The sequence below is a fragment of the Salvelinus alpinus genome, chromosome 37, assembly GCF_045679555.1.
Source record: "Salvelinus alpinus chromosome 37, SLU_Salpinus.1, whole genome shotgun sequence".
NCBI classification, from domain to species: Eukaryota; Metazoa; Chordata; class Actinopteri; order Salmoniformes; family Salmonidae; genus Salvelinus; species Salvelinus alpinus.
This window is the reverse complement of record NC_092122.1, coordinates 7,789,662-7,816,337: the sequence shown is the minus strand read 5'-3', so window position 1 is coordinate 7,816,337 and position 26,676 is coordinate 7,789,662. Positions and strand designations below refer to the sequence as shown.

The 26,676-nt window shown below is 43.8% G+C and overlaps 1 protein-coding gene across 9 annotated transcripts in view; it reads left to right on the top strand.

Moving 5' to 3' along the window:
- LOC139566086 (pleckstrin homology domain-containing family A member 5-like) overlaps window positions 1–26,676 on the top strand; it is a 189,064-nt gene that overhangs the window by 117,672 nt on the left and 44,716 nt on the right. For 7 of the 9 annotated variants that reach the window (XM_071386987.1, XM_071386993.1, XM_071386992.1 and 4 more), the window contains exons 4-9: window positions 2,562–2,645; window positions 11,102–11,221; window positions 14,690–14,831; window positions 18,849–18,953; window positions 22,743–22,815; window positions 24,471–24,571. In XM_071386987.1, the coding sequence (XP_071243088.1) occupies window positions 2,562–2,645; window positions 11,102–11,221; window positions 14,690–14,831; window positions 18,849–18,953; window positions 22,743–22,815; window positions 24,471–24,571 (625 nt within the window). The remainder of the gene's footprint in view (window positions 1–2,561; window positions 2,646–11,101; window positions 11,222–14,689; window positions 14,832–18,848; window positions 18,954–22,742; window positions 22,816–24,470; window positions 24,572–26,676) is intronic. The other 2 variants (XM_071386990.1, XM_071386994.1) reach the window with 1 other exon arrangement.

Genomic DNA, 26,676 nt, shown 5'->3' with positions numbered 1-26,676 from the left:
GTGATATGGTTACTATTGGCTGGTTAACAATGGGTAATATGGTTACTATTGGCTGGTTAACAATGGGTAACATGTTTACTATTGGCTGGTTAACAATGGGTAATATGGTTACTATTGGCTGGTTGACAAATGGGTGATATGGTTACTATTGGCTGGTTGACAAATGGGTAATATGGTTACTATTGGCTGGTTGACAAATGGGTAATATTGTTACTATTGGCTGGTTGACAAATGGGTAATATGGTTACTATTGGCTGGTTAACAATGGGTAATATGGTTACTATTGGCTGGTTAACAATGGGTGATATGGTTACTATTGGCTGGTTAACAATGGGTAATATGGTTACTATTGGCTGGTTAACAATGGGTAACATGTTTACTATTGGCTGGTTAACAATGGGTAATATGGTTACTATTGGCTGGTTGACAAATGGGTGATATGGTTACTATTGGCTGGTTAACAATGGGTAATATGGTTACTATTGGCTGGTTGACAAATGGGTAATATTGTTACTATTGGCTGGTTGACAAATGGGTAATATGGTTACTATTGGCTGGTTAACAATGGGTAATATGGTTACTATTGGCTGGTTAACAATGGGTAATATGGTTACTATTGGCTGGTTGACAAATGGGTGATATGGTTACTATTGGCTGGTTAACAATGGGTGATATGGTTACTATTGGCTGGTTAACAATGGGTAACATGTTTACTATTGGCTGGTTGACAATGGGTAATATGGTTACTATTGGCTGGTTGACAAATGGGTAATATGGTTATTATTGGCTGGTGGACAAATGGGTGATATGGTTACTATTGGCTGGTTAACAATGGGTAATATGGTTACTATTGGCTGGTTGACAATGGGTAATATGGTTACTATTGGCTGGTTAACAATGGGTAATATGGTTACTATTGGCTGGTTGACAATGGGTAATATTGTTACTATTGGCTGGTTAACAATGGGTAATATGTTTACTATTGGCTGGTTGACAAATGGGTAATATGGTTACTATTGGCTGGTTAACAATGGGTAATATGGTTACTATTGGCTGGTTGACAATGGGTAACATGTTTACTATTGGCTGGTTAACAATGGGTAACATGTTTACTATTGGCTGGTTGACAAATGGGTAATATGGTTACTATTGGCTGGTTAACAATGGGTGATATGGTTACTATTGGCTGGTTAACAATGGGTGATATGGTTACTATTGGCTGGGTAACAATGGGTAACATGTTTACTATTGGCTGGTTAACAATGGGTAATATGGTTACTATTGGCTGGTTGACAAATGGGTGATATGGTTACTATTGGCTGGTTAACAATGGGTAATATGGTTACTATTGGCTGGTTGACAAATGGGCAATATTGTTACTATTGGCTGGTTGACAAATGGGTGATATGGTTACTATTGGCTGGTTAACAATGGGTAATATGGTTACTATTGGCTGGTTAACAATGGGTAATATGGTTACTATTGGCTGGTTGACAAATGGGTGATATGGTTACTATTGGCTGGTTAACAATGGGTGATATGGTTACTATTGGCTGGTTAACAATGGGTAACATGTTTACTATTGGCTGGTTGACAATGGGTAATATGGTTACTATTGGCTGGTTGACAAATGGGTAATATGGTTATTATTGGCTGGTGGACAAATGGGTGATATGGTTACTATTGGCTGGTTAACAATGGGTAATATGGTTACTATTGGCTGGTTGACAATGGGTAATATGGTTACTATTGGCTGGTTAACAATGGGTAATATGGTTACTATTGGCTGGTTGACAATGGGTAATATTGTTACTATTGGCTGGTTAACAATGGGTAATATGTTTACTATTGGCTGGTTGACAAATGGGTAATATGGTTACTATTGGCTGGTTAACAATGGGTAATATGGTTACTATTGGCTGGTTGACAATGGGTAACATGTTTACTATTGGCTGGTTAACAATGGGTAACATGTTTACTATTGGCTGGTTGACAAATGGGTAATATGGTTACTATTGGCTGGTTAACAATGGGTAATATGGTTACTATTGGCTGGTTAACAATGGGTAATATGGTTACTATTGGCTGGTTGACAATGGGTAATATTGTTACTATTGGCTGGTTAACAATGGGTAATATGTTTACTATTGGCTGGTTGACAAATGGGTAATATGGTTACTATTGGCTGGTTAACAATGGGTAATATGGTTACTATTGGCTGGTTGACAATGGGTAACATGTTTACTATTGGCTGGTTAACAATGGGTAACATGTTTACTATTGGCTGGTTGACAAATGGGTAATATGGTTACTATTGGCTGGTTAACAATGGGTGATATGGTTACTATTGGCTGGTTAACAATGGGTGATATGGTTACTATTGGCTGGTCGACAAATGGGTAATATTGTTACTATTGGCTGGTTGACAAATGGGTAATATGGTTAACAATGCTGTCATTAATTAATTCTACTTCATGTATGATTTTGGTGGTCTAATGTGCCCTCTCTCTCTCTCCCCCTCCCCCACCTTTCTTTCTCTCTCTATCTCTCTCTCTCTCCAGTCACAATGAGCGGAAGGTGACCTGTAAGCATCCAGTCTCTGGTCTTCCTTCACAAGACAACTGCATCTTTGTCGTCAACGAACAGTAAGTCTCTTCTCTTCCACTCCCTGACCAGTGGAATGACTCAACATACATGCCAGTGTAATGACATACCCTCAAGTGGACTTGCATGCATACACATTAACCTATAATGCCGGGTTGGTCTCACCCCTGCATCGTGTGTCCAGTCTTTATGGCACAAGATGAATAAAAAAGTGTGAGTTGAAATGCAGGGAAGTTGTCAACAAATCACATTCATATGAAACTTATAAAACACACAACTTTGTCCTCCAGTAATGCTTCAGGGTCCACATTACTGTCAGATCATGTCACAGTACATTGCATGTTAAATGATGTACTAAATTGGTTATGTGGTGTTTACATAAAATATTCATTCAGTAGTTGAGCATGTATTCACAATGGCATATATTCACAGTTTGAGCTTTTATGCCGTTGTAAATTGACGGAGACGCTGTGAGAAGAGTGGCTTTTATGGACTAGAAAGTGTATTGCACTCCTGGAGCCGCCGAAGAGTCTTGTGACGTCTGATCCAGGGTGCCAGACCTCCGCTTCACACAAAGCACCCTGCGTAAGACGGATGAACTAGGCCTCTGTCTCCCTTCTTCTAAAGAAACGTTAAGAAAGCACAGGGAAATGTGAGTTTGGTTTGGGTTTAACTGCTTGGAGTTCAGCGAGACCAGAGACATTTGAAATGGAAGGCAGCGTTTGCTACTTCACCATTCACCTTCCCTGTCTTCGGCTCAACTTAATCTGAGGGAAAACGGGAGTGTGTTTGGTTCAACTGTGCCGTGGCTACAGCTGCAGAACTGTTGGAGAGGATATGGAAATGGAAGGCTGCGTAGCTACTTCACCAATCATCTTTCCTGCCAAGCTCTGATAAGAGCTCTCAGACACATGTTCCAAAAACACCCACGGTAGAGAGAGGATGGAGGGAGGAGAAGCGAGGGAGGAGGTGCGTAGGAGTAGAGAGGGCCTGTCTTTGTGTATGTGTACATCTCGGAGTTCAGGCTCAAAGGCCTTTTTAGAGCTGTCCAGACATCCTCAACCGGAACAGAACGTGTTACCCAACGCACCCTCCTCTCTCTTCTCCCCCTGCAAGCTGTCCCCCAGCAAAGTCCATATCGTTGGACTTGTCTAGCTTGCTGTGTGTGTGCGGGCATGTACGTGCATGTGTATGGAGAAGCCCGAGTTGTTTACTCTAGCCTTCCAAACAGACAGAGAATGGTGTCTCTCAGCCTCCACCTTCCTCCTCCTGCCTTCTCTATCCTGCACTGAGTAGGAATGGACAGACCTGCAGACAGCTACATCTTAGGTCGCTGCTAGGTAGCTAACCAGAGTCTGCACAATATATAATTTGGTAGTGCTAAATCACGATGTCGTTCATATATTTCTTTCATGTTGACAATATATTGTTTTTGTAAGACCAACCACCACCGTAGTGGAATGGAGAGTGACAGAGAGCGAGCGGACAGAGAGAGAGAGCGAGCGAGCGGACAGAGAGAGCGAGCGAGCAAGCGGACAGAGAGAGCGAGCGAGAGAGTGACGTGGTCAATTTCTTCAACAAATGATCAGGTCTATATAATTATCAAGCATACATTAGTAATGGAAAGGAAACACAGACTCTTTGTTTAAGTCTTAAAATTATCCTTTTAGTAATTCAATTGTAGGCAGAAGTCGGTACAGAGTACAGTATAACAGTATATGATAGTTCTGCCCAAGTTCTGTAACTCATATAGAGGGAGAGAGAGAGAGTGTGTCGGAGGGAGAGAGAGAGAGTGTGTCGGAGGGAGAGAGAGAGAGTGTGTCGGAGGGAGGGAGAGAGAGAGAGTGTGTCGGAGGGAGAGAGAGAGAGTGTGTCGGAGGGAGAGAGAGAGAGAGTGTGTCGGAGGGAGAGAGAGAGAGAGAGAGTGTGTCGGAGGGAGAGAGAGAGAGTGTCGGAGGGAGAGAGAGAGAGAGAGAGAGTGTGTCGGAGGGAGGGAGAGAGAGAGAGTGTGTCGGAGGGAGAGAGAGAGAGAGTGCGTCGGAGGAAGAAAGAGAGTGTGTCGGAGGGAGAGAGAGAAAGAGAGAGTGTGTCGGAGGGAGAGAGAGAGATAGAGAGCGTGGCTGAGAGACAGAGTGTGCATGACTGAGAGACAGAGTGTGCGTGAGACAAAGAGCGTGTGACACAGCGAGACAGAGCGTGTGACACAGCGACACAGAGCGTGTGACACAGCGACACAGAGCGTGTGACACAGCGACACAGAGCGTGTGACACAGCGACAGAGCGCGTGTGACACAGCGACAGAGCGCGTGTGACACAGCGACAGAGCGCGTGTGACACAGCGACAGAGCGCGTGTGACACAGCGACAGAGCGCGTGTGACACAGCGACAGAGTGACAGCGACAGAGTGACAGCGACAGAGTGACAGCGACAGAGTGACAGCGACAGAGTGACAGCGACAGAGTGACAGCGACAGAGTGACAGCGACAGAGTGACAGCGACAGAGTGACAGCGACAGAGTGACAGCGACAGAGTGACAGCGACAGAGTGACAGCGACAGAGTGCCGGAGAGAGAGAGAGAGAGTGCGCCAGAGAGAGAGAGAGAGTGCGCCAGAGAGAGAGAGAGTGCGCCGGAGAGAGAGAGAGTGCGCCGGAGAGCGAGAGAGAGTGCGAGAGAGAGAGTGCGCCGGAGAGAGAGAGAGAGTGCGCCGGAGAGAGAGAGAGAGTGCGCCGGAGAGAGAGAGAGAGCGCCGGAGAGAGAGAGAGAGAGCGCCGGAGAGACAGAGACTGTGACTGACAGAGAGAGAGTGACTGAGACAGAGAGAGAGAGTGACTGGGACCCGTACTGCGAGACAGAGAGAGACACGTACTGAAAGCCGGAGAGAGAGATGGAGAAATTGCTTAAGCTTGGCAGCCATTTTCTCATTTTACCTCAAAAACAAAGAATTTAGGCAATTATATGGTCCATCTCAGATGCAGTCATGACTCAGTTCGAATCCTATTTTTCTGGAAGGAACATTAGGTGTTTTGGAGATTTGTAGTCTGTTCCTTCCTTCCTGGCTGTGCCGTTGAGTGATAGCCCCCCTCCAATCTGCTCTGCACCCCGTCCCAATTATCCCCTCTGTCACACTCTCCTCCTCAGACTTGAATTAAAATTCCATTTATTTTAGCGTTTGCTTTAGCCTAGCTGGAGTGCCAGGTGGGAATGGTTTGGACTTTTGTGAGTATTCCATTGGTTCCATTTTGGCAGGCAAGCTCAATCAAGCCCATCTAAGGTATTTTACATTATTTCAAATACTATTTGAACCCATGTCTGCTCTTTCTATTAGCACCGCACTGAGGTGTCTGAGGGTAATATGCAAATATTCTCCTCAGTGTGTTAATTGGAAGTGAGGCGAGAAAGTCAAATAACAGACTGAGGTGTGTTGGTGACAGACAAAAAGGTTTGTGTGAACGAGGGTCACCTCCGATCACGAGAACGAAAATGGAAAACATGCTTTTACATCAGTCATATAAAGGAAATTCAACTTGTATAACATGTTTCTTTCATCTCAAACACCAACTCGACACCACCACCTTCGTTAGGGTTCTTGGGCTGACCAAGCCTTGACTGCCGGAATGTGTTGGTTATTCAACTCCTTGCACGTTGTGAGAACGACATAACAGAATGCTTGAAACATCAGAAAGCAAGTGATGTGTTCGTTCTTCCCAGTGGAAGAACACAACTTCACATCCTGATTATCCAGTGAGCGTCTGCCTATCTGTGGGCGGATAACAAAGCAATGTTAATTTGGCTGGCCTTGTCACTCAGTCTCTCTCGGTCTGTCTGAAGACTGTATTATCAATCAATCAAACTTCATTTATATATCACTTTTCTTACCGCAAATGCTTTTCAAGGTGCTTATTTAATAAAAAGGTGTGAAAAGCTAACACACAACATTTCTATGCAAATTTAAACTCGAGATCAATTCAGATATAAATTAAAATAGTAAAAACAATTGTAAAATAACAGTGGATGTGAAAGACTAATGCAGCAGGTGACAAAATGTGATATAATATACTGGATATAGAATCAAATAAATGGAGTAGAGCAACCTCTGCTTTATGACCAGCACTGCATTTTGAAAGTGTGTTCGCTTAACGTTCTTTGAACTGAACTGCTGTCCTTGAATCCTGGTCGACACTATCACCTTTCTCCCAGGTGATTGACACGTCAAAACACCTTTTTATAAAACTCTAGTATAAGAATCTCTATACATCTCTGAAAAAGGAAAGTTTTAGAAGCGAATAGGGGATGAAAAGTAATCTACTTCAGATAAATGTCACCTCTCCCTCACATACCTCCACCTTCCCTACAGACCTAATAGCGGGTGTAACGTGGATTAATGGTGTTCTGAAGGAAGCTCTCCTCATTGATAACCAGCTTACACTTCTTCAACCCACCTCTCTCTCCATCTCTTTCCACTTACCCATATTCCCCCACCCTTCCTCTCTCCCTCTTTCACTCTCTTCCTCATGCTTCGTCTCTCCCTTTGTCCCTCCCACACCCCATACTCCCCCTCTCTCTCAAACTTTCTTCTCTCTCTCTTCCTCTCTCCCGCTCTCTCTCTTTCTCAATAGGATCAGTGCTCCTGGTCCAGCCAGACCCTGTAATGAGTTATTTACAGTGTGATAAACCTCTGCTTTAATCTCCTTAGACCTCAGGCACAAACCACTGAGCTCCACTTTATAGTGCAGAAATGTCACTTAGTGTCGTGTGTGTGTTTGTGCCTAATATCCAGACAAAAGAAACTATTCAAAAGTGAACTTCTTGGCTCATTAGTTTATACCCTTTCACCATTTTTTAATATTGTAATATTTTCAAGTTTCCTATTTATTTCCCCAACTTTGATGTCTTCCACTCTTTAATGTTTCTAACTCTGAATGCTCGGCTATGAAAAGCCAACTGACATTTACTCCTGAGGTGCTGACCTGCTGCACCCTGTACAACCACTGTGATTATTATTATTTGACCCTGCTGGTCATCTATGAACGTTTGAACATCTTGGCCATGTTCTGTTATAATCTCCACCCGGCACAGCCAGAAGAGGACTGGCCACCCCTCATAGCCTGGTTCCTCTCTAGGTTTCTTCCTAGGTTCATGCCTTTCTAGGGAGTTTTTCCTAGCCACCGTGCTTCTACATCTGCATTGCTTGCTGTTTGGGGTTTTAGGATGGGTTTCTGTATAGCACTTTGTGACATCGGCTGATGTAAAAAGGGCTTCTTAAATACATTTGATTGATTGATTGATTGAATGAATGGAGTCTTAAAGTGGCAATATGTCACTTTTTGGGTGACCCGACCAAATTCGCATAGAAAGGTGAGTTATAGAACTATCATTCCACTTGAAAGCGAGTCTAAGAAGCAGTAGATCTGTTTCATATGAGCTATTTCTATGCTTCCCGTTCTAAAGCTTTGTTTATGCGTCTTTTACTTTCAGTTTTATACACCAGCTTCAAGCCACCCAAGAAACAATATTTTTGGTTATGGCTAATATATTTCAGTGGTTTAGATGGTACAGTGATTCTCTACACTTTACTAACTTATTTTGTCACATAAACTGAAATTAGGCGAACCATTAGAGTTTTAGCAACCAGGAAAGAGTGGAACGATTTCTGCATATTGCAACTTTAATGGCCATGTGTTTCTTCACAACTTATTCAGCACTCAGAATTAGATTTAAAATGTCCGCCACCTCTGCAATGGCCCTGGGCCTAAAGGAGAGGCCTTGCTCTCACCATCCATCACAGCAACATTTACAGTGTCTTCCGAAAGTGTTCACACCCCTTGACTTTTCTACATTTTGTTGTGTTACTGCCTGAATCTAAAATGGATTACATTTAGGTGTTTCGTCTCTGGCCTACACACAATAACCCATAATGTCAAAGTGAAATGATGTTTACAAATGAAAAGCTGAAATTTCTTGAGTCAATAAGTATTCAACCCCTTGGTTATGGGAAGCCTAAATAAGTTCAGGAGTAAAAATGTGCAAGTCACATAATAAGTTGTATGGACTCACTCTGTGTGCAATAATATTGTGTAACATGATTTTGAGTGAATAGCTCATCTCTGTACCCCACACATCTGTAAGGTCCCTCAGTCGAGCAGTGAATTTCAAACACAGATTCAACCACAAAGACCAGGGAGGTTTCCAATGCCTCGCAAAGAAGTGCACCTATTGGTAGATGAGTAAACATTTAAAAAGTATCCCGTTGAACATGGTGAAGATATTAATTATACTTGAATGGTGTATCAATACACCCATTCACTGCAAAGATACAGGTGTCCTTCCTAACTCAGTTGTTGGAAAGGAAGGAAACCGCTCAGTGATTCCACCATGATGCCAATGGTAAGTTTAAAACAGTTGCAGATTTTAATGGCTGTGATAGGAGAAAGCTGAGGATGGATCAACAACATTCTAGTTACTCCACAATACTAACCTAAATGACAGAGTGAAAAGAAGGAAGCCTGTACAGAATAAAACTATTCCAAAGCATGTGTCCTGTTGGCAACAAGGCACTAAAGTAATACTGCAAAAATGTGGCAAAGCAATTCACTTTTTTATCTGAATACAAAGTGTTATGTTTGAGGCAAAACACATCACTGAGTACCGCTCTCCATATTTCCAAGCATCGTGATGGCTGCATCATGTTATGGGTATGATTGTTATCATTAAGGACTGGGGAGTTTTTCAGAATAAAAAATACATGTAATAGACCTAAGCACATGCAAGATCCTAGAGGAAAACCAATTTCAGTCTGCTTTCCACCAGACACTGGGACATGAATTTACCTTTCAGCAGGACAATAACCTAAAACACAGGGTCAAATCTACACTGGAGTTGCCTACCAAGAAGACGACGAATGTTCCTGAGTGGCCAAGTTACAGTTTTGACTTTAATCTACTTGAATATCTATGGCAAGACCTGAAAATGGTTGTCTAGCTGTGATCATAAACCAATTTGACAGAGCTTAAAGAATATTGAAAAGAATAATTGACAAATGTTGCACAATCCAATAGTGGAAAGAGACTTAAAAACGTACCGAGAAAGACGCACAGCTGTAATCACTGCTAAAGGTGCTTCTACAAAGTATTGACTCGGGGGGGTGAATACTTATGTAAATGAGCTATTTCTGTATTTCATTTTCAATAAATTAGCATTAAGGAGTATTGTGTGTAGATGGGTGAGATTTTTTTTTTAAACGAGGACGTAAATATAGAATAAGTCAAGGGGTATGAATACTTTCTGAAGGCACTGTACATTCTTCTACATTCCTCTTTTCACTCTCCACTTCCTCGCTCTCTTTCTTCCGTCTCGTCTTCCTCTTTCCTTTCTCGCTCTTGCCTCTTTCTTCTCTTGCTCCATCCCTGTCAATCATCCTCTCTTCACCTCTCTTCTTTCTCCTCTATCTTCCCCCTCTAAAATATATGAATCAATTCACAGAGAATGTAGAACCTTGCCACATTTTAATGCTAGACCAAACTGCAGTTAGGTTTGAGGGGGAGGAAGGGGCTGGACAGCAATCAGCTAGTTTTACTCTGGAGGGAAACTGATATTGATATCACAGCACATAAGCTGCATGCTAAAGGAAGATGGCAGCCTGGGTTGGTATTCAACTGGTGATGGTTTTGCCATCAGAGCTGTTGATATGAACCCTGTCTTGCTTCAAGACGAGATGAGAAAAGATCACTGTATTTCGTTTTAGGTGGGAGTCAGCTTTCTGATGTGCAATTCTCCTGAATACTAGATGTGATAACCACATGGGCCACGTTCAGTATGTGTTAACTGTAAGTGGCTTTGGATAAAAGCATCTGCAAAATTACCATATTATGATGATATATTTGAACGCTGCGTGGCATCCAAATGTGAGCAAGCAAGGGAAGAAGCCCTAAAGCTAGGGGCTATGCAGGGGGCAGCCTTCATATGGCACAGGGAGAGAGAGACTGGTGGTAGAGAGTAGGAAGTAGGCAAGGAGAAGGGACTGTCCTCCCAACAAACCCATCCCTTAATTACAGTACAGAGCTGCCAGTAGCCTAGAGGGGAACAGTCAATTAGCGCTAGGTAATGGGCTTATGTAATATAAACCGCAATGGTCCTCTGTAGCTCAGTTGGTAGAGCACGGTGCTTGCAACACCAGGATAGTGGGTTCGATTACCAGGACCACCCGTACGCATGACTAAGCTTTGGATAAAAGTGTCTGCTAAATGGCATATATTAATGCAATTGTAATGTTCTCTTCACGATGGATATTCAGTGAAAAGCATCTAGAGAGTGTGTGGCCTGAACACATCCCTGAAGACTACAATTATAATTTCATTTAAGTTTGATGTGAATGTTTATTTGTTAAATGTCACGATTACATATAATTAGTGTATCATATGTTTGATATTTTCAGGTTATATTGTTTGATATTATTCTTTAATTCAGTTCATTTTGTTTCCTTCCCTTTTTGTTTTCTAGCGTGACTTCTGCAAAGCTTGTCCACCCTGTTACAGATCCTGGTACTGTCAACCCTGTCACAGTCAACCCTGTAACAGTCAACCCGGTTACACACCCGGTTACAGACCCTGTATCAAACAGGTAATATAGTATACATGCCTATGGGCTGGATGGATGCTTTGCTCTACTTTGCTATTAAGCGTAAGCCTCTTCATCTGTCTTTCTGTGGAGAACCCCAGCTAATTCATCTCTCTGGAAGTCCTGCCTTTATCGCTGTCTCATTAAGTCAGTCCAACTACTAACCGTATGCTGCGTGTGCCGTGTGTTGGATTGCCTGAAATCCTGCTATGCGTTGCTAATGCTAAGATGTGCAAGATTTATTTGTGCCTTCTGATTTGTCTTTAAGTATATTTAATAGAAATAAATCAAGCTTAGCTCTCATCATGAAACAACTATTGCGTGTGTGTGTGTGTGTGTGTGATCGCAACAGGTAAAATACATTCTGTCTCCAAGCCTGTGTCACATTATATCATTGTTCCTCGCAGCGGGGTCTACCATTTACCTCTCTGATAATGATAGTCTCAGTGTTCAGACTGACACACAGTCACTACTTATTTAGCTAAACAGACCCTGCATAGACAGACAGCAGACATGGGTTCAAATAGTATTTGTTTTCATTCAAATACTTAATCATTGATTGAGCTTGCTTGGCGCAATGGAATTGTCACGGAGATGCAAAACTCTGTCCATTTGATTCTCCAGACAGAAACTAGTATTGGAAAGAAAACCAATACTATTTGAACCCAGGTCTTTCGGACAGTAACAAACTACAATGCAGCTTTAAGAAATGCTTCACTTCTAAGGCATGTTCTGTAACCTTTATCTTCATTTTCCTCTCTTATCCTCCCTGCTGACACACTAACACACACAGGGGCCATTGATCATGATGCAGAGGCTGTATGATCTGGGAGCCTGGCTGTGTGGGTCGACAGCGCTTCTCAGAGAGGTCCTACTCCGGTTTACTGCTAGGGATTTCTACTAGCAGAGGTAACAGAGAGAGAGGGTGTGGGAGGGAGAAGGAGGGGAAGGTGGAGCCATACAGATGGCAGAGAGATAAAGACCTGGGGGAGATAGAGAAGCATCATTAAGGCGAGAGAGGAACAAAGAGATCCATAGAAAAGGAAAACGAGAGAGCGAAAAGTGACAAAGAAAGTGATTGCCTATTGAAAGACTGTATGATCTAAGCATGATTTGTATGAGTCCCTCTTCAGTTCTTTTGATGTTGTCATCAGGACTGATGTCATCCACTCATACAGGAGTCAATTGCCCCGCAATTCACAGATCTATTCACTGAGCCTGCCTCTGACGCACTTGGAAATGCGCACACACACATTAATGCTGGAAAGCCTTGACTGGAGACAAGCGTTGAAGTTGGAGACTTTCCAGGTTCAGCTAAGAAGAGTGCCATTTTTAATATCTGTTAATATCCCTCCTTCTCTCACAGATGCTTGAATTAACTCGTGATAATCCGCGTGGCTTGGGAAGGTCACGCGCGGTTCACCAGCCCACAGAAACATAATTTGACAAGCATTTAGGGAATACCCCGGGCATGCGTTGTATAAAGGAATGTAAAGCCACAATGGAGATTAATCCAGTCAAATGGGCTGTGAAGACAATTATCCACTTTGAAGATAACAACGTAGAAATATCTGTCTAGCAATTCACTATAAATAGGTTTTTAATGTTGATATATATACTGAGTGTACAAACCATTAGGAACACCTGCAAACCATTAGGAACACCTGCTCTTTCCATAACATAGACTGAGTAGGGGAGGAGACAGGTTAAAAGAAGGATTTATAAGCCTTGAGACAATTTAGGCTTGTATTGTGTATGTGTACCATTCAGAGGGTGAATGGGCAAGAAAAAATATTTAAGTGCCTTTGAATGGGATATGGTAGTAGGTGCCAGGCGCACCGGTTTGAGGGTGTCAAGAACTGCAGCGCTGCTGTTTCCCGTGTGTATCAAGAATGGTCCACCAACCAACGGACATCCAGCCAACTTGACACAGCTGTGCGAAGCATTGGAGTCATCCCTGTGGAATGCGGTCGACACCTTGTACAGTCCATGCCCCGACGAATTGAGGCTGTTCTGAGGGCAAAGGGGGTGCAGTATTAGGAAGGTGTTCCTAATGTTTTGTACGCTCCGTGTACTGTTAAGAATGTATGTGTCGTTGTGTGTCAGTGAACAGCAGCCGTTGCGATCCTATTTGTGGCCTGGCCTTTGTGTTTTTGAACACCAAGCTGAACTGATGTGTATCTGTGAAGTAACCTTGCCCCTACATTCACATGTCTAAGTCACATTCACATACCTGTCATAACAATCCTGTTATAACCTCCTGTCCTGTCTGACCAGTCCTGCAACGTCCCTGCATGCAAGCGTCATACACATGGTCCAAACATGTCACAGACTCTGACGGACATACAGGCTGACCTGTTTATATGGCGGGTTGGAGAGTAGAGGTGACGATTACAGTAGAGGAGAGGAATGGGGTAAGCGAAAATGTAGGATAATATTTGTCAAGCTTCAGGGAATGATAGCTGGCCGGAGAGGAGAGGGGAGAAGACGGTAGAGTGGATTGTCATACCTTATCTGTTGCCAGAGCTGAAATCAGCAGCAGTGTACCCTCATGTTCAAGGTGTTTGTTCCTGTGAGGTGGGGACCTTAAACCCAGCTTTATTATCTCCCAGACAGACCGATACAGATATTCTCTCTACCCCCCTCCACGCTCCAGATATCACAGAATACAGGCCACTGCTCAGAGACAATACTGATCTGAATACAACTCTAGATGTATCAACTCTGCAAATAGGAAGATTTATAGGCGAGCTTAGCTTATTTTTTGTTACTGTTGTTATAAGCATTACAATCTTTTATGGTGCTGGGTAGTTTATCCTGGGGGACCTTGAACTTTCCTGCATTTGGTATTGGCCTTCCACTGGACTGGGACATGCACATTTAGTTTGTCAGGCAAAGTTGTCAGGCGATTTAAAGTGGTCTGACTTGGAGGAATATATCAGATGTGAGACAGAATGAGTAATTGGTTTGATTTATGGGGCCTGCCTCTTTTTGCCTTCTCTATCTCTCTCTGTCTCACTGTGTCTCTGTCTCTCTGTGTCTCTCTGTCTCTGTCTCTCTCTGTCTCTCTCTGTCTCTCTCTGTCTCTCTCTCTGTGTCTCTCTCTGTCTCTCTGTCTCTCTCTCTCTGTCTCTCTCTCTCTGTTTCTCTCTCTCTCTCTCTCTGTGTCTCTGTCTCTCTCTCTGTCTCTCTCTCTCTCTCTAATGGCAGGGTTTGGCTCTAACAGAGACGGGCTCTCATTGGGGTTGGAGTTTAAACTGGCGAACCGATAGAGCTAGACAGGTTTGGCCATTAGGCAGCTCATTCGCAGAGCAATCAGTGTCATACACACAACTGCACCGTGTCGCCTCTTAACCCGCCCATTAATCCCACAGAAGTTGAGTCCCAGCCTCATTTGTGTAGTCTTCTAGTCGCTTTTCTCATGTCCTCCTGCATTTCTCTGTCTCTCTCTCTCTCTCCTCCCACACCCAGGCCTAAGGCTCCAGAGCAGGCTCCATCAGAGGAGAGCGACCGGGTGAAGAAGGAGCGCCCGATGAGCACCATGAGCGAGGCGTCTAACTACACAGGAGGGTCAGACTACAGCACCTACCCTGGCAGCAGCCCTGCCACCCGGGTAAGAGCACCACGTCGGCATGTACACCCTACCCCTAATAGACCACTAGACCCATGCCCTAAGCACTAGTATAGATCTGAGAGGATTAGAAGTTGGTGGTTCCTAAAGAGCACATGGTTGCCACTGGTAATGGATGTCATGCAATTCTGGTGCATGTACAAGGACCGGGTTGGATTAATGTATTGTATCAAGAGTGACTTGGTTAATAGGGGCCTGTGAGAGGGGAGATAGAGGTCCCAATTCTGGGATGTTGAGAGGTCTTGTGGGGTCAGTGATCTCTCCCATTTTCTCCATTAGTTCAATGTTGTGAGAGCTGTATTAGTCCACAGAGAGTATCAGAACAGAGATTCTACATGAGATAATATATGCTGGATTATCCCAGCCCTGTCACAGCGTGTCCGTTTATAAATGCTTAATAGACTGGTGAATAAATATGCATGCTTTGATCAAATGAAAAGCATGCTTTCATGAATTAATGATGTTTTACTTCTGCTTACACTGACCAAAGGTATAGCTTGGTGGCATGTATTTATTAATGAGCTTTAATTATTGATGAGCTACCATAGAGCTCCACGGTGGAGGTGTCATAATACCCATAAAATCTAGCGGTCAAATGGTTCCAGTCATTTTTCCACCGTTCATTTTTCCCATCTGGGATTTTAGATACACTTAAAATAAGGGCTGTGTTTTGTGTAGGCTTACCCTGGCGCGACGGTTTGATAATCGTGTAAATCTCTCTCGGACAAGGTGACTTTTATCAATATATTCGCCTGGATTAATCACCCCCCCCCAAAAAATTTTTTTTAATGCTGATTAGCTGCTAATGTGGCTATCATAAAGAACTACAAATACCATGACGCTCTGGATTGGAACCATTTCCCTGTTTGATTGCTAGGTTTTATGGTTATTATGACATACTATAGAACTCTATTGTGGCTCGAGGGACTGTAGCGCTATGCTCTGCTGCTGTAGGGATGGATAGAAGGTTCTACAATGCTGTAAATTAGTCTCTCTCTTTGTCTCTCTCTGTATCTATCTCTCTCTCGCTCTCCCTCTCTCAGTAAAGATGGTCTTGTAGAATGGGGTAGTTTAATGAGGTGAATACTGTACCTCTTCCTTCTGTTTGCTTTTTAACTTTATTTGTTTAACACCAACGCCAAATGCATGTTAATGGTCTTCACCTATATTTACTGATGAAGGAGGATATTTTGAATGAATTTGTAACTCTCCTCCTCTAATTATGCATCTTCAGAAATGTATTTGTATATATACTGAACAAAAACAACGCAACATGCAACAATTTCAACGATTTTACTGAGTTACAGTTAAGGAAATCAGTCAACTGAAATAAATTCATTAGGCCCTAATCTTTTGATTTCACCTGACTGGGCAGGGGTGGGCCATGGGTGGGTCTGGGAGGGCATAGGCACGTCCAATGGGGAGTCAGGCCCAGCCAGTCAGAATTAGTTTTTCTCCACGAAAGGGCTTTATTACAGACAGAAATACTCTTCAATTTCATCAGCTGTCTGGGTGGCTGGTCTCAGACGTCCTGCAGGTGAAGACGCCGGATGTGGAGGTCCTGTGCTGGCGTGGTTACACGTGGTCTGCTGTTCAGGCCGGTTGGACGTACTGCCAAATTCTCTAAAACAACGTTGGAGTCGGCTTATGGTAGAGAAATGAACATTAAATTCTCTGGCAACAGCTCTGGTGGACATTCCAGCAGTTATAATGCCAATTGCACGCTCCCTCAAAACTTGAGACATCTGTGGCATTGTGTTGTCTGACAAACTTGCACATTTTAGAGTGGCCTTTTATTGTCCCCAGCACAAGGTGCCTGTGTAATGATCATGCTGTTTAATCAGCTTCTTGATATGCCACACCCGTCAAGTGGATGGATTATCTTGGCAAAGGAGAAATGCTCACTAACAGGGATGTAAACAAATTAGTGCACATCATTTGAGAGAAATAATATTTTTGTGCGAATGGAACATTTCTGGGATCTTTTATTTCAGCTCATAAAACATGGGACCAATACTTTACATGTTGTGTTTATATTTTTGTTCAGTGTATATATACAGTGCCATGAAAAAGTATTTGCCACCTTTCTGATTTTCTGTTTTTGCAAAAAAATATATACTTATCAGATCTTCAACTAAAACCTAATATTAGACAAAGGGCACCTGAGTTTACAAATAACCCCCAAAAAGTGTATTTATTTTATTTATTTAATTAACAAAGTTATGCAACACCCAATGCCCCTGTGTGAAAAAGTAATTGCCCCTTTACACTCAATAACTGGTTGTGCCACCTCAGCTGCAATGACTGCAACCATGTGCTTCCTGTAGTTGTTGATCAGTCTTGTTGATCAGTCTCTCACATCGCTGTGGAGGAATTTTGGCCCACTCTTGCATGCAGAACTCCTTTAACTCTGCAACATTTGTAGGTTTTCAAGTCCCGCCACAACATCGCAATTGGGATTAGGTCTGGAATTTGACTAAGCCATTACAAAAACTTTAAATGTTTTGCTTTTTAACCATTTTCATGTAGACTTGATTGTGTGTTTGGGATCATTGTCTTGCTGCATGACCCATCGACCAGTTCCTGAGGCAGCAAAGCATCCCCAGACCATTCAACTACCACCGCCATGCTTGACCGTTGGTATGAGTTCTTACTGTGGAATGCGGTGTTTGGTTTTCGCCAGATATAATGGGACCCATGTCGTCCAAAAAGTTGACTCAAGTTTGTCAAAAAGCATCTGGAAGATCATCAAGACTCTTGGAAGAATATTCTATGGACAGATGAGTCAAAAGTAGAATTTTTGGGACGAAATGGATCCCATTATGCCTGGTGAAACCAAACACTCGATTCCACAGTAAGAACCTTATACCAACGGTCAAGCATGGCGGTGGTAGTGTGATGGTTTGGGGTCAGCATGGCGGTGGTAGTGTGATGGTTTGGGGTCAGCATGGCGGTGGTAGTGTGATGGTTTGGGGTCAGCATGGCGGTGGTAGTGTGATGGTTTGGGGTCAGCATGGCGGTGGTAGTGTGATGGTTTGGGGTCAGCATGGCGGTGGTAGTGTGATGGTTTGTGGTCAGCATGGTGGTGGTAGTGTGATGGTTTGGGGTCAGCATGGCGGTGGTAGTGTGATGGTTTGGGGTCAGCATGGCGGTGGTAGTGTGATGGTTTGGGGTCAGCATGGCGGTGGTAGTGTGATGGTTTGGGGTCAGCATGGCGGTGGTAGTGTGATGGTTTGGGGTCAGCATGGCGGTGGTAGTGTGATGGTTTGGGGTCAGCATGGCGGTGGTAGTGTGATGGTTTGGGGACGCATCGAACTGAAGCTGAAGCGCAGCTGGGTCATGCAGCAAGACAATGATGGTAGCCTAGTGGTTAGAGCGTTGGGCCAGTAACCGAATCCCCGAGCTGACAAGGCAAAAATATGTTGTTCTGTAAATAAGAATTTGTTCTTATTAACTGACTTGCGTAGTTAAATAAAACAATTTTACTGAAAACAAACAAATTAGAAGTTTTGGAATGGCCTAGTCAAAGTCCTGACCTAATCCCAATTAAATTGTTGTGGCAGGACTTGAAACAAGCAGTTCATCCTTGAAAACCCATAAATGTTGCTGAGTTAAAGAAGTTATGCATGCAAGAGTGGGCCAAATTTCGTCCATGGCGATGTGAGAGACTGATCAACAGCTACAGGAAGCGTTTGGTTGGAGTCATTGCAGCTAAAGGTGGGACAACCAGTTATTGAGTGGAAGGGGGCAATTACTTTTTCACACAGGGGCATTGGGTGTTGCATAACTGTTTATGAAATAAATACAATTGTTTTGTTATTTGTAAACTCTGCTTCCCTTTATCTAATATTAGGTTTTGGTTAAAGATCGGATAACATTCAGTATCAAAAATATACAAAAATAAAGAAAATCAGAAAGGGGGCCTATACTTTTTCACGGCTCTGTATATAAATGTTTTTATATACAGTAAACTGACAGTTTGGCCATTTACATTTTCAGCCTTCAAGGTCTTACAAAAAGGTCCACAACTTTGGCAAGAGGTCCAACTCTATTAAGAGGAACCCCAATGCCCCGGCGGTCAAGAGCAACTGGCTTTACAAACAGGTATTGGAAAGTTTGTACATCATTTGTAGTTCCCAGAATAGAAGAACTTGACTAAATGACTTCTTCATTGCAATTTACTCTCAAAATAGTCCAGAGAATTGCAGAACCTGAGCAAATCAAATGGCTGATTGCAGTATGTATGATGATGAGTGGGTGTTGGAAGTGTGCAGCCTACACAGTCTTCATCAGTGGGTTGAGGAGAGAGTCTGTGTGACAGGGCTTTGAGGGGATAGCCACCTGCACACAGACATACAATCAATTCGAAAACTGATACAATTATTTTTCCTCATCAAATTACACACAATACCCCATAATGACAAAGCAAAAACAAGTTTAGACAAAAAACAGAAATATCACATTTACATAAGTATTCAGACCATTTACTCAGTACTTTGTCGAAGCACCTTTGGCAGTGATTACAGCATCGAGTCATCTTGGGTATGACGCTACAAGCTTGGCACACCTGTATTTGGGTGTCTTCTCTGCAGATCCTCTCAAGCTCTGTCCAGTTGGATAGGGAGCGTTGCTGCACAGCTATTTTCAGATCTCTCCAGAGATGTTCGATTGGGTTCAAGTCCACGCTCTGGTTGGGCCACTATAGGACATTCAGAGACTTGTCCCAAAGCCACTCCTGCAGTGTCTTGGCTGTGTGCTTAGGGTCATTGTCCTGTTGGAAGGGGAACCTTCGCCCCAGTCTGAGGTCCTGAGCACTCTGGAGCAGGTTTTCATCAAGGATCTCTCTGTACTTTGCTCCGTTCATCTTTGCCTCGATCCTGACTAGTCTCCCAGTCCCTGCTGCTGAAAAACATCCCCACAGCATGATGCTGCAACCATCATGCTTCACCGTAGGGATGGTGCCAGGTTTCTTCCATACGTGAAGCTTGGCATTCAGGCCAAAGAGTTCAATCTTGGTTTCATCAGGCCAGAGAATATTGTTTGTCATGGTCTGAGAGTCTTTAGGTGCCTTTTGGCAAACTCCACGCGGGCTGTCATGTGCCTTTTACTGAGGAGTGGCTTCTGTCTAGCCCCTCTACCATAAAGGCCTGATGGGTGGAGTGCTGCAGAGATGCTTGTCCTTCTGGAAGGTTCTCCCATCTCCACAGAGGAACTCTGGAGCTCTGTGAATGACCATCGGGTTCTTGGTCACCTACCTGACCAAGGCCCTTCTCCCCCGATTGATCAGTTTGGCCAAGCTTCCATGTTTTCATTCCCTTCCCCAGATCTGTGCCTCTACACAATCCTGTCTCGGAGCTCTACGGACATTTCCTTCGACCTCATGGCTTGGTTTTTGCTCTGACATGCACTGTCAACTGTGGGACCTTATATAGAGAGGTGCGTGCCTTTCCCAATCATTTCCAATCAATTGAATTCACCACAGGTGGATTCCAATCAAGTTGTAGAAACAGCTCAAGATGATCAATGGAAACAGGGTCTACCTGAGCTCAATTTAGAGTGTCTACTTATGTGAATAAGGTTTTCGGTTGTTTTTTTTTCTCGTTTTGTCATTATGGGTTATAATCCATTATAGAATAAGGCTGTAATGTAACAAAGTGGAAAAAGTCAAGGAGTCTGAATACTTTCCGAAGGCACTGTAAACACACACACACACACACACACACACACACACACACACACACACACACACACACACTCAAAGGGAACTTGACAATGTCATAGGGGTTTATCCAGGCTTATCACAACCGGCCAGGATTGGGAGTCCCATAGGGGGGCGCACAATTGGCCCAGCGTCGTCTGGGTTTGGCCGGTGTAGGCCGTCATTGTAAATAAGAATTAGTTCTTAACTGAAGTCGGGGTTTGTTCCTTGTCGATCATTGGCTTATTGGTGAAATCAGCAATCGGACAATATCTTCTTTAAGTAAATCAATCAAACCTTTATTAATGCAATTGCAGACAGAAGTTGACAACGGAAACACCGTTGTATGTTTCAGAGTAAGTTCTGCACCCCACCTAAGGGCACAGCTGATTTTATACATGTGATCTCTCCCTGGTGGTATGATCACCTACGTCAATGTATGTGTGTAACAATAAGCTGAGGTAACCTAGTACAGTAGCTTTTCTGAATTTATTAGCATTGTCCACTGTCACACAAGATCAAAATGTCAAAACCAGACAGTGGTTACTTCTCTTTATCTAGTTTCGGTCTGACTCAGACCTAGCCTGCAAACACACTCTCACAACAACCAGGGCTTAACCACAAAGACTAATATAGATAGCTTGTTCAACGTATAGTGGCAGAGTTTTTAGACACATAGCAACAGTATCTATTATAAGGCCTGCAGCAAAACATATGAATCTTAAGGTCCCCTTAATCAATAATGGGGAGGGTCTTTGGGACCCTAACCCCTTCACTGACTTGCCTAGTAAAGGTTAAATGTGTAACATCCGACTCACACACACACACACTCACACACACACACACACGTCTGTTAGGTTATCCAGTTATCTATTTAACAGGGACATCCTCATTCATATTCAGAAAGAGATGCATTAACTTTGAATCTGTATTCCCAGACAGTGGATTGAAATCAGATTGGTTTTGGGGGGGGGGGGGTGACCTCATCTCTTGTTATCTGTTATCACTTGTATTCAGTCTAAATGTTGATGCATCATTTTGTCATTCTCATTTACATAGCCTTAGTCTTTTGTTTTAGTTAGTACTGATACGGTGGCCTGGTCCCTCAAGCAAAGTGACAACCATCCTTGATTAGATGTAACTTTCTCTCTGTCTCAATTAATCAGGTCACTTTACAGACTGCTATTTTGCTCATTATCTTTCAACCTGTACAATGCAACGTGAGCATTTCCTCTCCCTCACCAAGCTCTGGCTGTGGGTCAATTTGTCAATGTGTCTCGACCCCCTAGCACACACAACACACAAACACACCCACACTCACTCACTCCCTGACAACGATCAACATTAGCATCACTCAGTTTCCAACTAGCGTTGAGCTGTTGTCAATAACCTTCCTCCTATATGCTTCCCTCTCTACCATGCTGAATTACCCTTTCAAAGCTGCATTGATTCTCTCTCGAAAGACTTGCCTTTTCTCCTTCTCAAACCTGACAACCAAAGTGTTCTCTTAAAGGGGACATATTTTCTTGATGACAGCAAGGCTTTGTACTCCTACTCGTGCATCAGAAGAAGCTGAACACGAAAACAAGAAAAACAAGCAAACAGTCTTAGATTATTTGTGTTATGAATAAAAAAGGAAAGGCATCGTGAGAAGAGAAGCCATTATTGTTAGAGAAGACTGGAGCTTATTATCTAGAGACTCAAGCACACACACACACACAGCTATAAAAACAGAAATGGGAAACTTGCCTGGTAGTTATTAAAAATATGAATTAAATAGGGCCAATTTGCTTCAGTGGGAGGAGATAGCTATGGTTAATGAAACTGTCTGGGATCAGAGGGAGTGTGTTCGTTGCGTCCTGAACTCCGTGACAGTGTTGGCCACGCCGAGCTTGAGTGACAGCAGGTTGGGCAGGATTTGGTTCTAGCCTAGCTCTACTTACGCGTTTGATTCAGCAAATCAAGGTAGGTCTAGATGAAAAACAAGCGCAGCCTATAGGTATCCAGGACCAGGATTGAGGAACACCGCTCTATCCACTAGATCTGATAGCGAATGCTTGAATAGATGGAAGCAATTTGCCATTTATTGTCGAAAGGCTCACCTAGCTTATCAGAGGGCAAGGAAGCGCTTCTACCAAATGTTTTGCTCTGTCTCAGTATCTGATTGTATTCTCCTATCTTCTGTTCCCCTGTAGGACAGCACGGGCATGAAGCTATGGAAGAAGAGGTGGTTTGTGCTGTCTGACATGTGCCTGTTTTACTACAGAGGTGAGACACACACACACACTCAAAATGCAACACACTGTCAAAGTTTGAGTATAGGACATCCACCAGGTGCATCATAGCTAGCAGTAAAAGGCAAACGTATTTGCTGCAGACGTAACACAATTCTCCCAGGTTTCAGAGAGTTTAATTTCCATAAATTGTTCAATTAAATGGTCCCGGAGTGCAATCAGCCAGCTCTTTCATGACATGCTCAGAGGGGAATTTCCTGTTTATTGGCAAACCAAGAGACGAGAGAAGAGTTCTTAAAAGAGTGTTGACGTGCTATGCTTTCTGATAACAACATCTAGCTCTCTCTCGCGCTCTTATCTTCTTCACTCACTTCATTTGAACTTAAGTGCTGTCTGTCAATGAGTTTTCAGAGGCAAAGTTTTGACTAGGAATTGTGTCTATCTGAAGGCAGGAAGGAAAGAGGTTGTTGGGGGAATATGAATGGCCGTGTCTGATTGACTGATGGTTCTGCTCTGGTCAGGATCTCTGTCGCCACAGAATGATCAAATCAATTCATATCATCACATAGCTTAAAGGTTAAGGTCACCTTCTTCTTTGTAGAATCTAGTGAAACCCCCATTTTGAAATCAAATCCAATGTTATTGTTCACATGTGCCGAATACAACAGGTGTTGTAGACTTGACAGTGCAATGCTTAATTTTCAAGGCCATTCCCAACAGTGCAGTTAAAAAAAGAAGACACATATTTGCTAAATAAAAAAGGAAATAGTAACACAATAAAAATATAACAAGGCTATATAGAAGGACTACTGGTACCGAGTCAATGTGCAGGGGTACGAGGTATGTCATTGAGGTAATACAGTATGTACATGTGGGTAGAGGTGCTGCTTTCAGAAGGAGGTGCTGTGTTCTCATTTCGTCTTCTCGATCTCTCTCCCTCTCCTCTCAGTTAATAATGCAGCAGTAGAGAGAGAGCGGGGCAGACGCAGGGATGGAGTGCTGCAGGGAATTCCGCTGTACTTGCCCGTTTAAAGTAAACCCTGAAGCTGAGTTTGGGCTCTGTTGGTTTTGCTGCAGTCATGCTGCACTCTACAGATGGCGTGTTACAACACTGTGTAGGCATTATACAACCCAGCTTTACGTAACACTCTGAGAAGCAGAGGGATTGATTCCATCATTGTTTCCTTGTCTGTCTTTGGTGCTATGCTATCACACCCCAGTTAGTGTGTTTGTTTACCAAGTTGCACTGTTAGGATTCAATTTGACTGTGAAATGATAGCTGTTTGGCAAAGCGGCCCAAGGAGAAACGGTTTTGTTGTTCTGTCTGGTTTGGGTACCCTACTGTGTAACATGCTGTAAGCCCGGGATTTGGGGGTTCTTAGTAAAGAAAGAAAGTGAACATCCCGCCATGCTCAACCCTCCCTGCCATGCTCTGATAAACTCCAGACTAAATGGTCCTATCTGAGACGGGAAACACACCCAGACCGAAGATAATGCGTCAGAACTTCGCAGGCACCTTTATGTTTCCGGTACATCCGGTGTCCACTGTCCTGTTAGAATGCTGATAGTTCCCCCTCCTCGGATCTCTCCCGACTTTCCTTCACCAGATGGTCCGTAATGCACTATTCCAAAGTCTGTATCGACATTATAAACCATATATGACGATTCTTCTCGTCCTCTGTCCTGTAGATGAGAAGGAGGAGGGCATCCTGGGTAGTATCCTGCTGCCCAGCTTCCACATCTCCATGCTGTCTGTCGACGACCACATCAGCAGGAAATACGCCTTCAAGGTCAGTACTTTACACACAGACACAGCCCTATAAAGGACGCTGCGCTTTCCGCGAGTGGACGGCCTAGGTGGTTGCAATGCCGGAGTCCGAAAAATAACTTGGGAAAAATGTTTAGGGGGGGGGTACTTGTTTCCTGTTACTGAAGGCAAATCTATAATCCGTAACTCCTTGTCCATCGATCTGGATTGTATAATGTGTGGATATCTGTTAAGAAACTTTATTTTGTGATAGACAGCGGTAGGTTACGCGGAAGCACGTCTTCCCGCTGTATACAAACTTCCGGCGCCGAAAAGAGATGGCCGCCTCGCTTCGCGTTCCTTGGAAAATATGCAGTATTTTGTTTTTTTATGTGTTATTTCTTACATCGGTACCCCAGGTAATCTTAGGTTTCATTACATACAGTCGGGAGGAACTACTGAATATACGATTAACGTCAACTCATCATCGTTCCTACCAGGAATATGACTTTCCCGAAACGGATCCAGTGTTTTGCCTTCCACCCAATACAATGGATCTGATCCCAGCCGGCGACCCTGTGCGACGCCGAAAAAGGGGAAAACGAGGCGGTCTCGTGGTCAGGCTTCGGAGACGGGCACATCGCGCTCCACTCCCTAGCATACTACTCGCCAATGTCCAGTCTCTTGACAATAAGGTTGACGAAATCCGAGCACGGGTAGCATTCCAGAGAGACATCAGGGATTGCAACGTGCTCTGCTTCACGGAAACATGGCTAACTCAAGAGACGCTAACGGAGTCGGTGCAGCCAGCTGGTTTCTTCATGCATCGCGCCGACAGAAACAAACATCTTTCCGGTAAGAAGAGGGGCGGGGGGGTATGCCTTATGATTAACGAGACGTGGTGTGATCATCATAACAACACACAGGAACTCAAGTCATTCTGTTCACCTGATCTAGAACTCCTCACAATCAAATGTCGACCGCATTATCTACCAAGGGAATTCTCTTCAATCATAATCACAGCCGTATATATTCCCCCCCAAGCAGACACATCGATGGCCCTGAACGAACTTTATCTGACTCTTTGTAAACTGGAAACCACACACCCTGAGGCTGCATTCATCGTAGCTGGGGATTTTAACAAGGCTAATCTAAAAACAAAACTCCCTAAATTCTATCAGCATATCGATTGTGCTACCAGGGCTGGAAAAACCCTAGATCATTGTTATACTAATTTCCGCGACGCATATAAGGCCCTCCCCCGCCCCCCTTTCGGAAAAGCTGACCACGACTCCATTTTGTTGATTCCAGCCTACAAACAGAAACTCAAACAACAAGCTCCCGCGCTCAGGTCTGTTCAACGCTGGTCCGACCAATCTGAATCCACGCTTCAAGACTGCTTCGATCACGCGGATTGGAATATGTTCCGCATTGCGTCCAACAACAATATTGACGAATATGCTGATTCGGTGAGCGAGTTCATTAGGAAGTGCATTGACGATGTCGTACCCACAGCAACGATTAAAACATTCCCAAACCAGAAACCGTGGATTGACGGCAGCATTCGCGTGAAACTGAAAGCGCGAACCACTGCTTTTAACCAGGGCAAGGTGACCGGAAGCATGACCGAATACAAACAGTGTAGCTATTCTCTCCGCAAGGCAATCAAACAGGCTAAGTCCCAGTACAGAGACAAAATCGAGTCGCAATTCAACAGCTCAGACACAAGAGGTATGTGGCAGGGTCTACAGTCAATCACGGATTACAAAAAGAAAACCAGCCCCGTCGCGGACCAGGATGTCTTGCTCCCAGACAGGCTAAACAACTTTTTTGCCCGCTTTGAGGACAATACAGTGCCACTGACACGGCCCCCTACCAAAACCTGCGGGCTCTCCTTCACTGCAGCCGAGGTGAGTAAAACATTTAAACGTGTTAACCCTCGCAAGGCTGCAGGCCCAGACGGCATTCCCAGCCGCGTCCTCAGAGCATGCGCAGACCAGCTGGCTGGTGTGTTTACGGACATATTCAATCAATCCTTATCCCAGTCTGCTGTTCCCACATGCTTCAAGAGGGCCACCATTGTTCCTGTTCCCAAGAAAGCTAAGGTAACTGAGCTAAACGACTACCGCCCCGTAGCACTCACTTCCG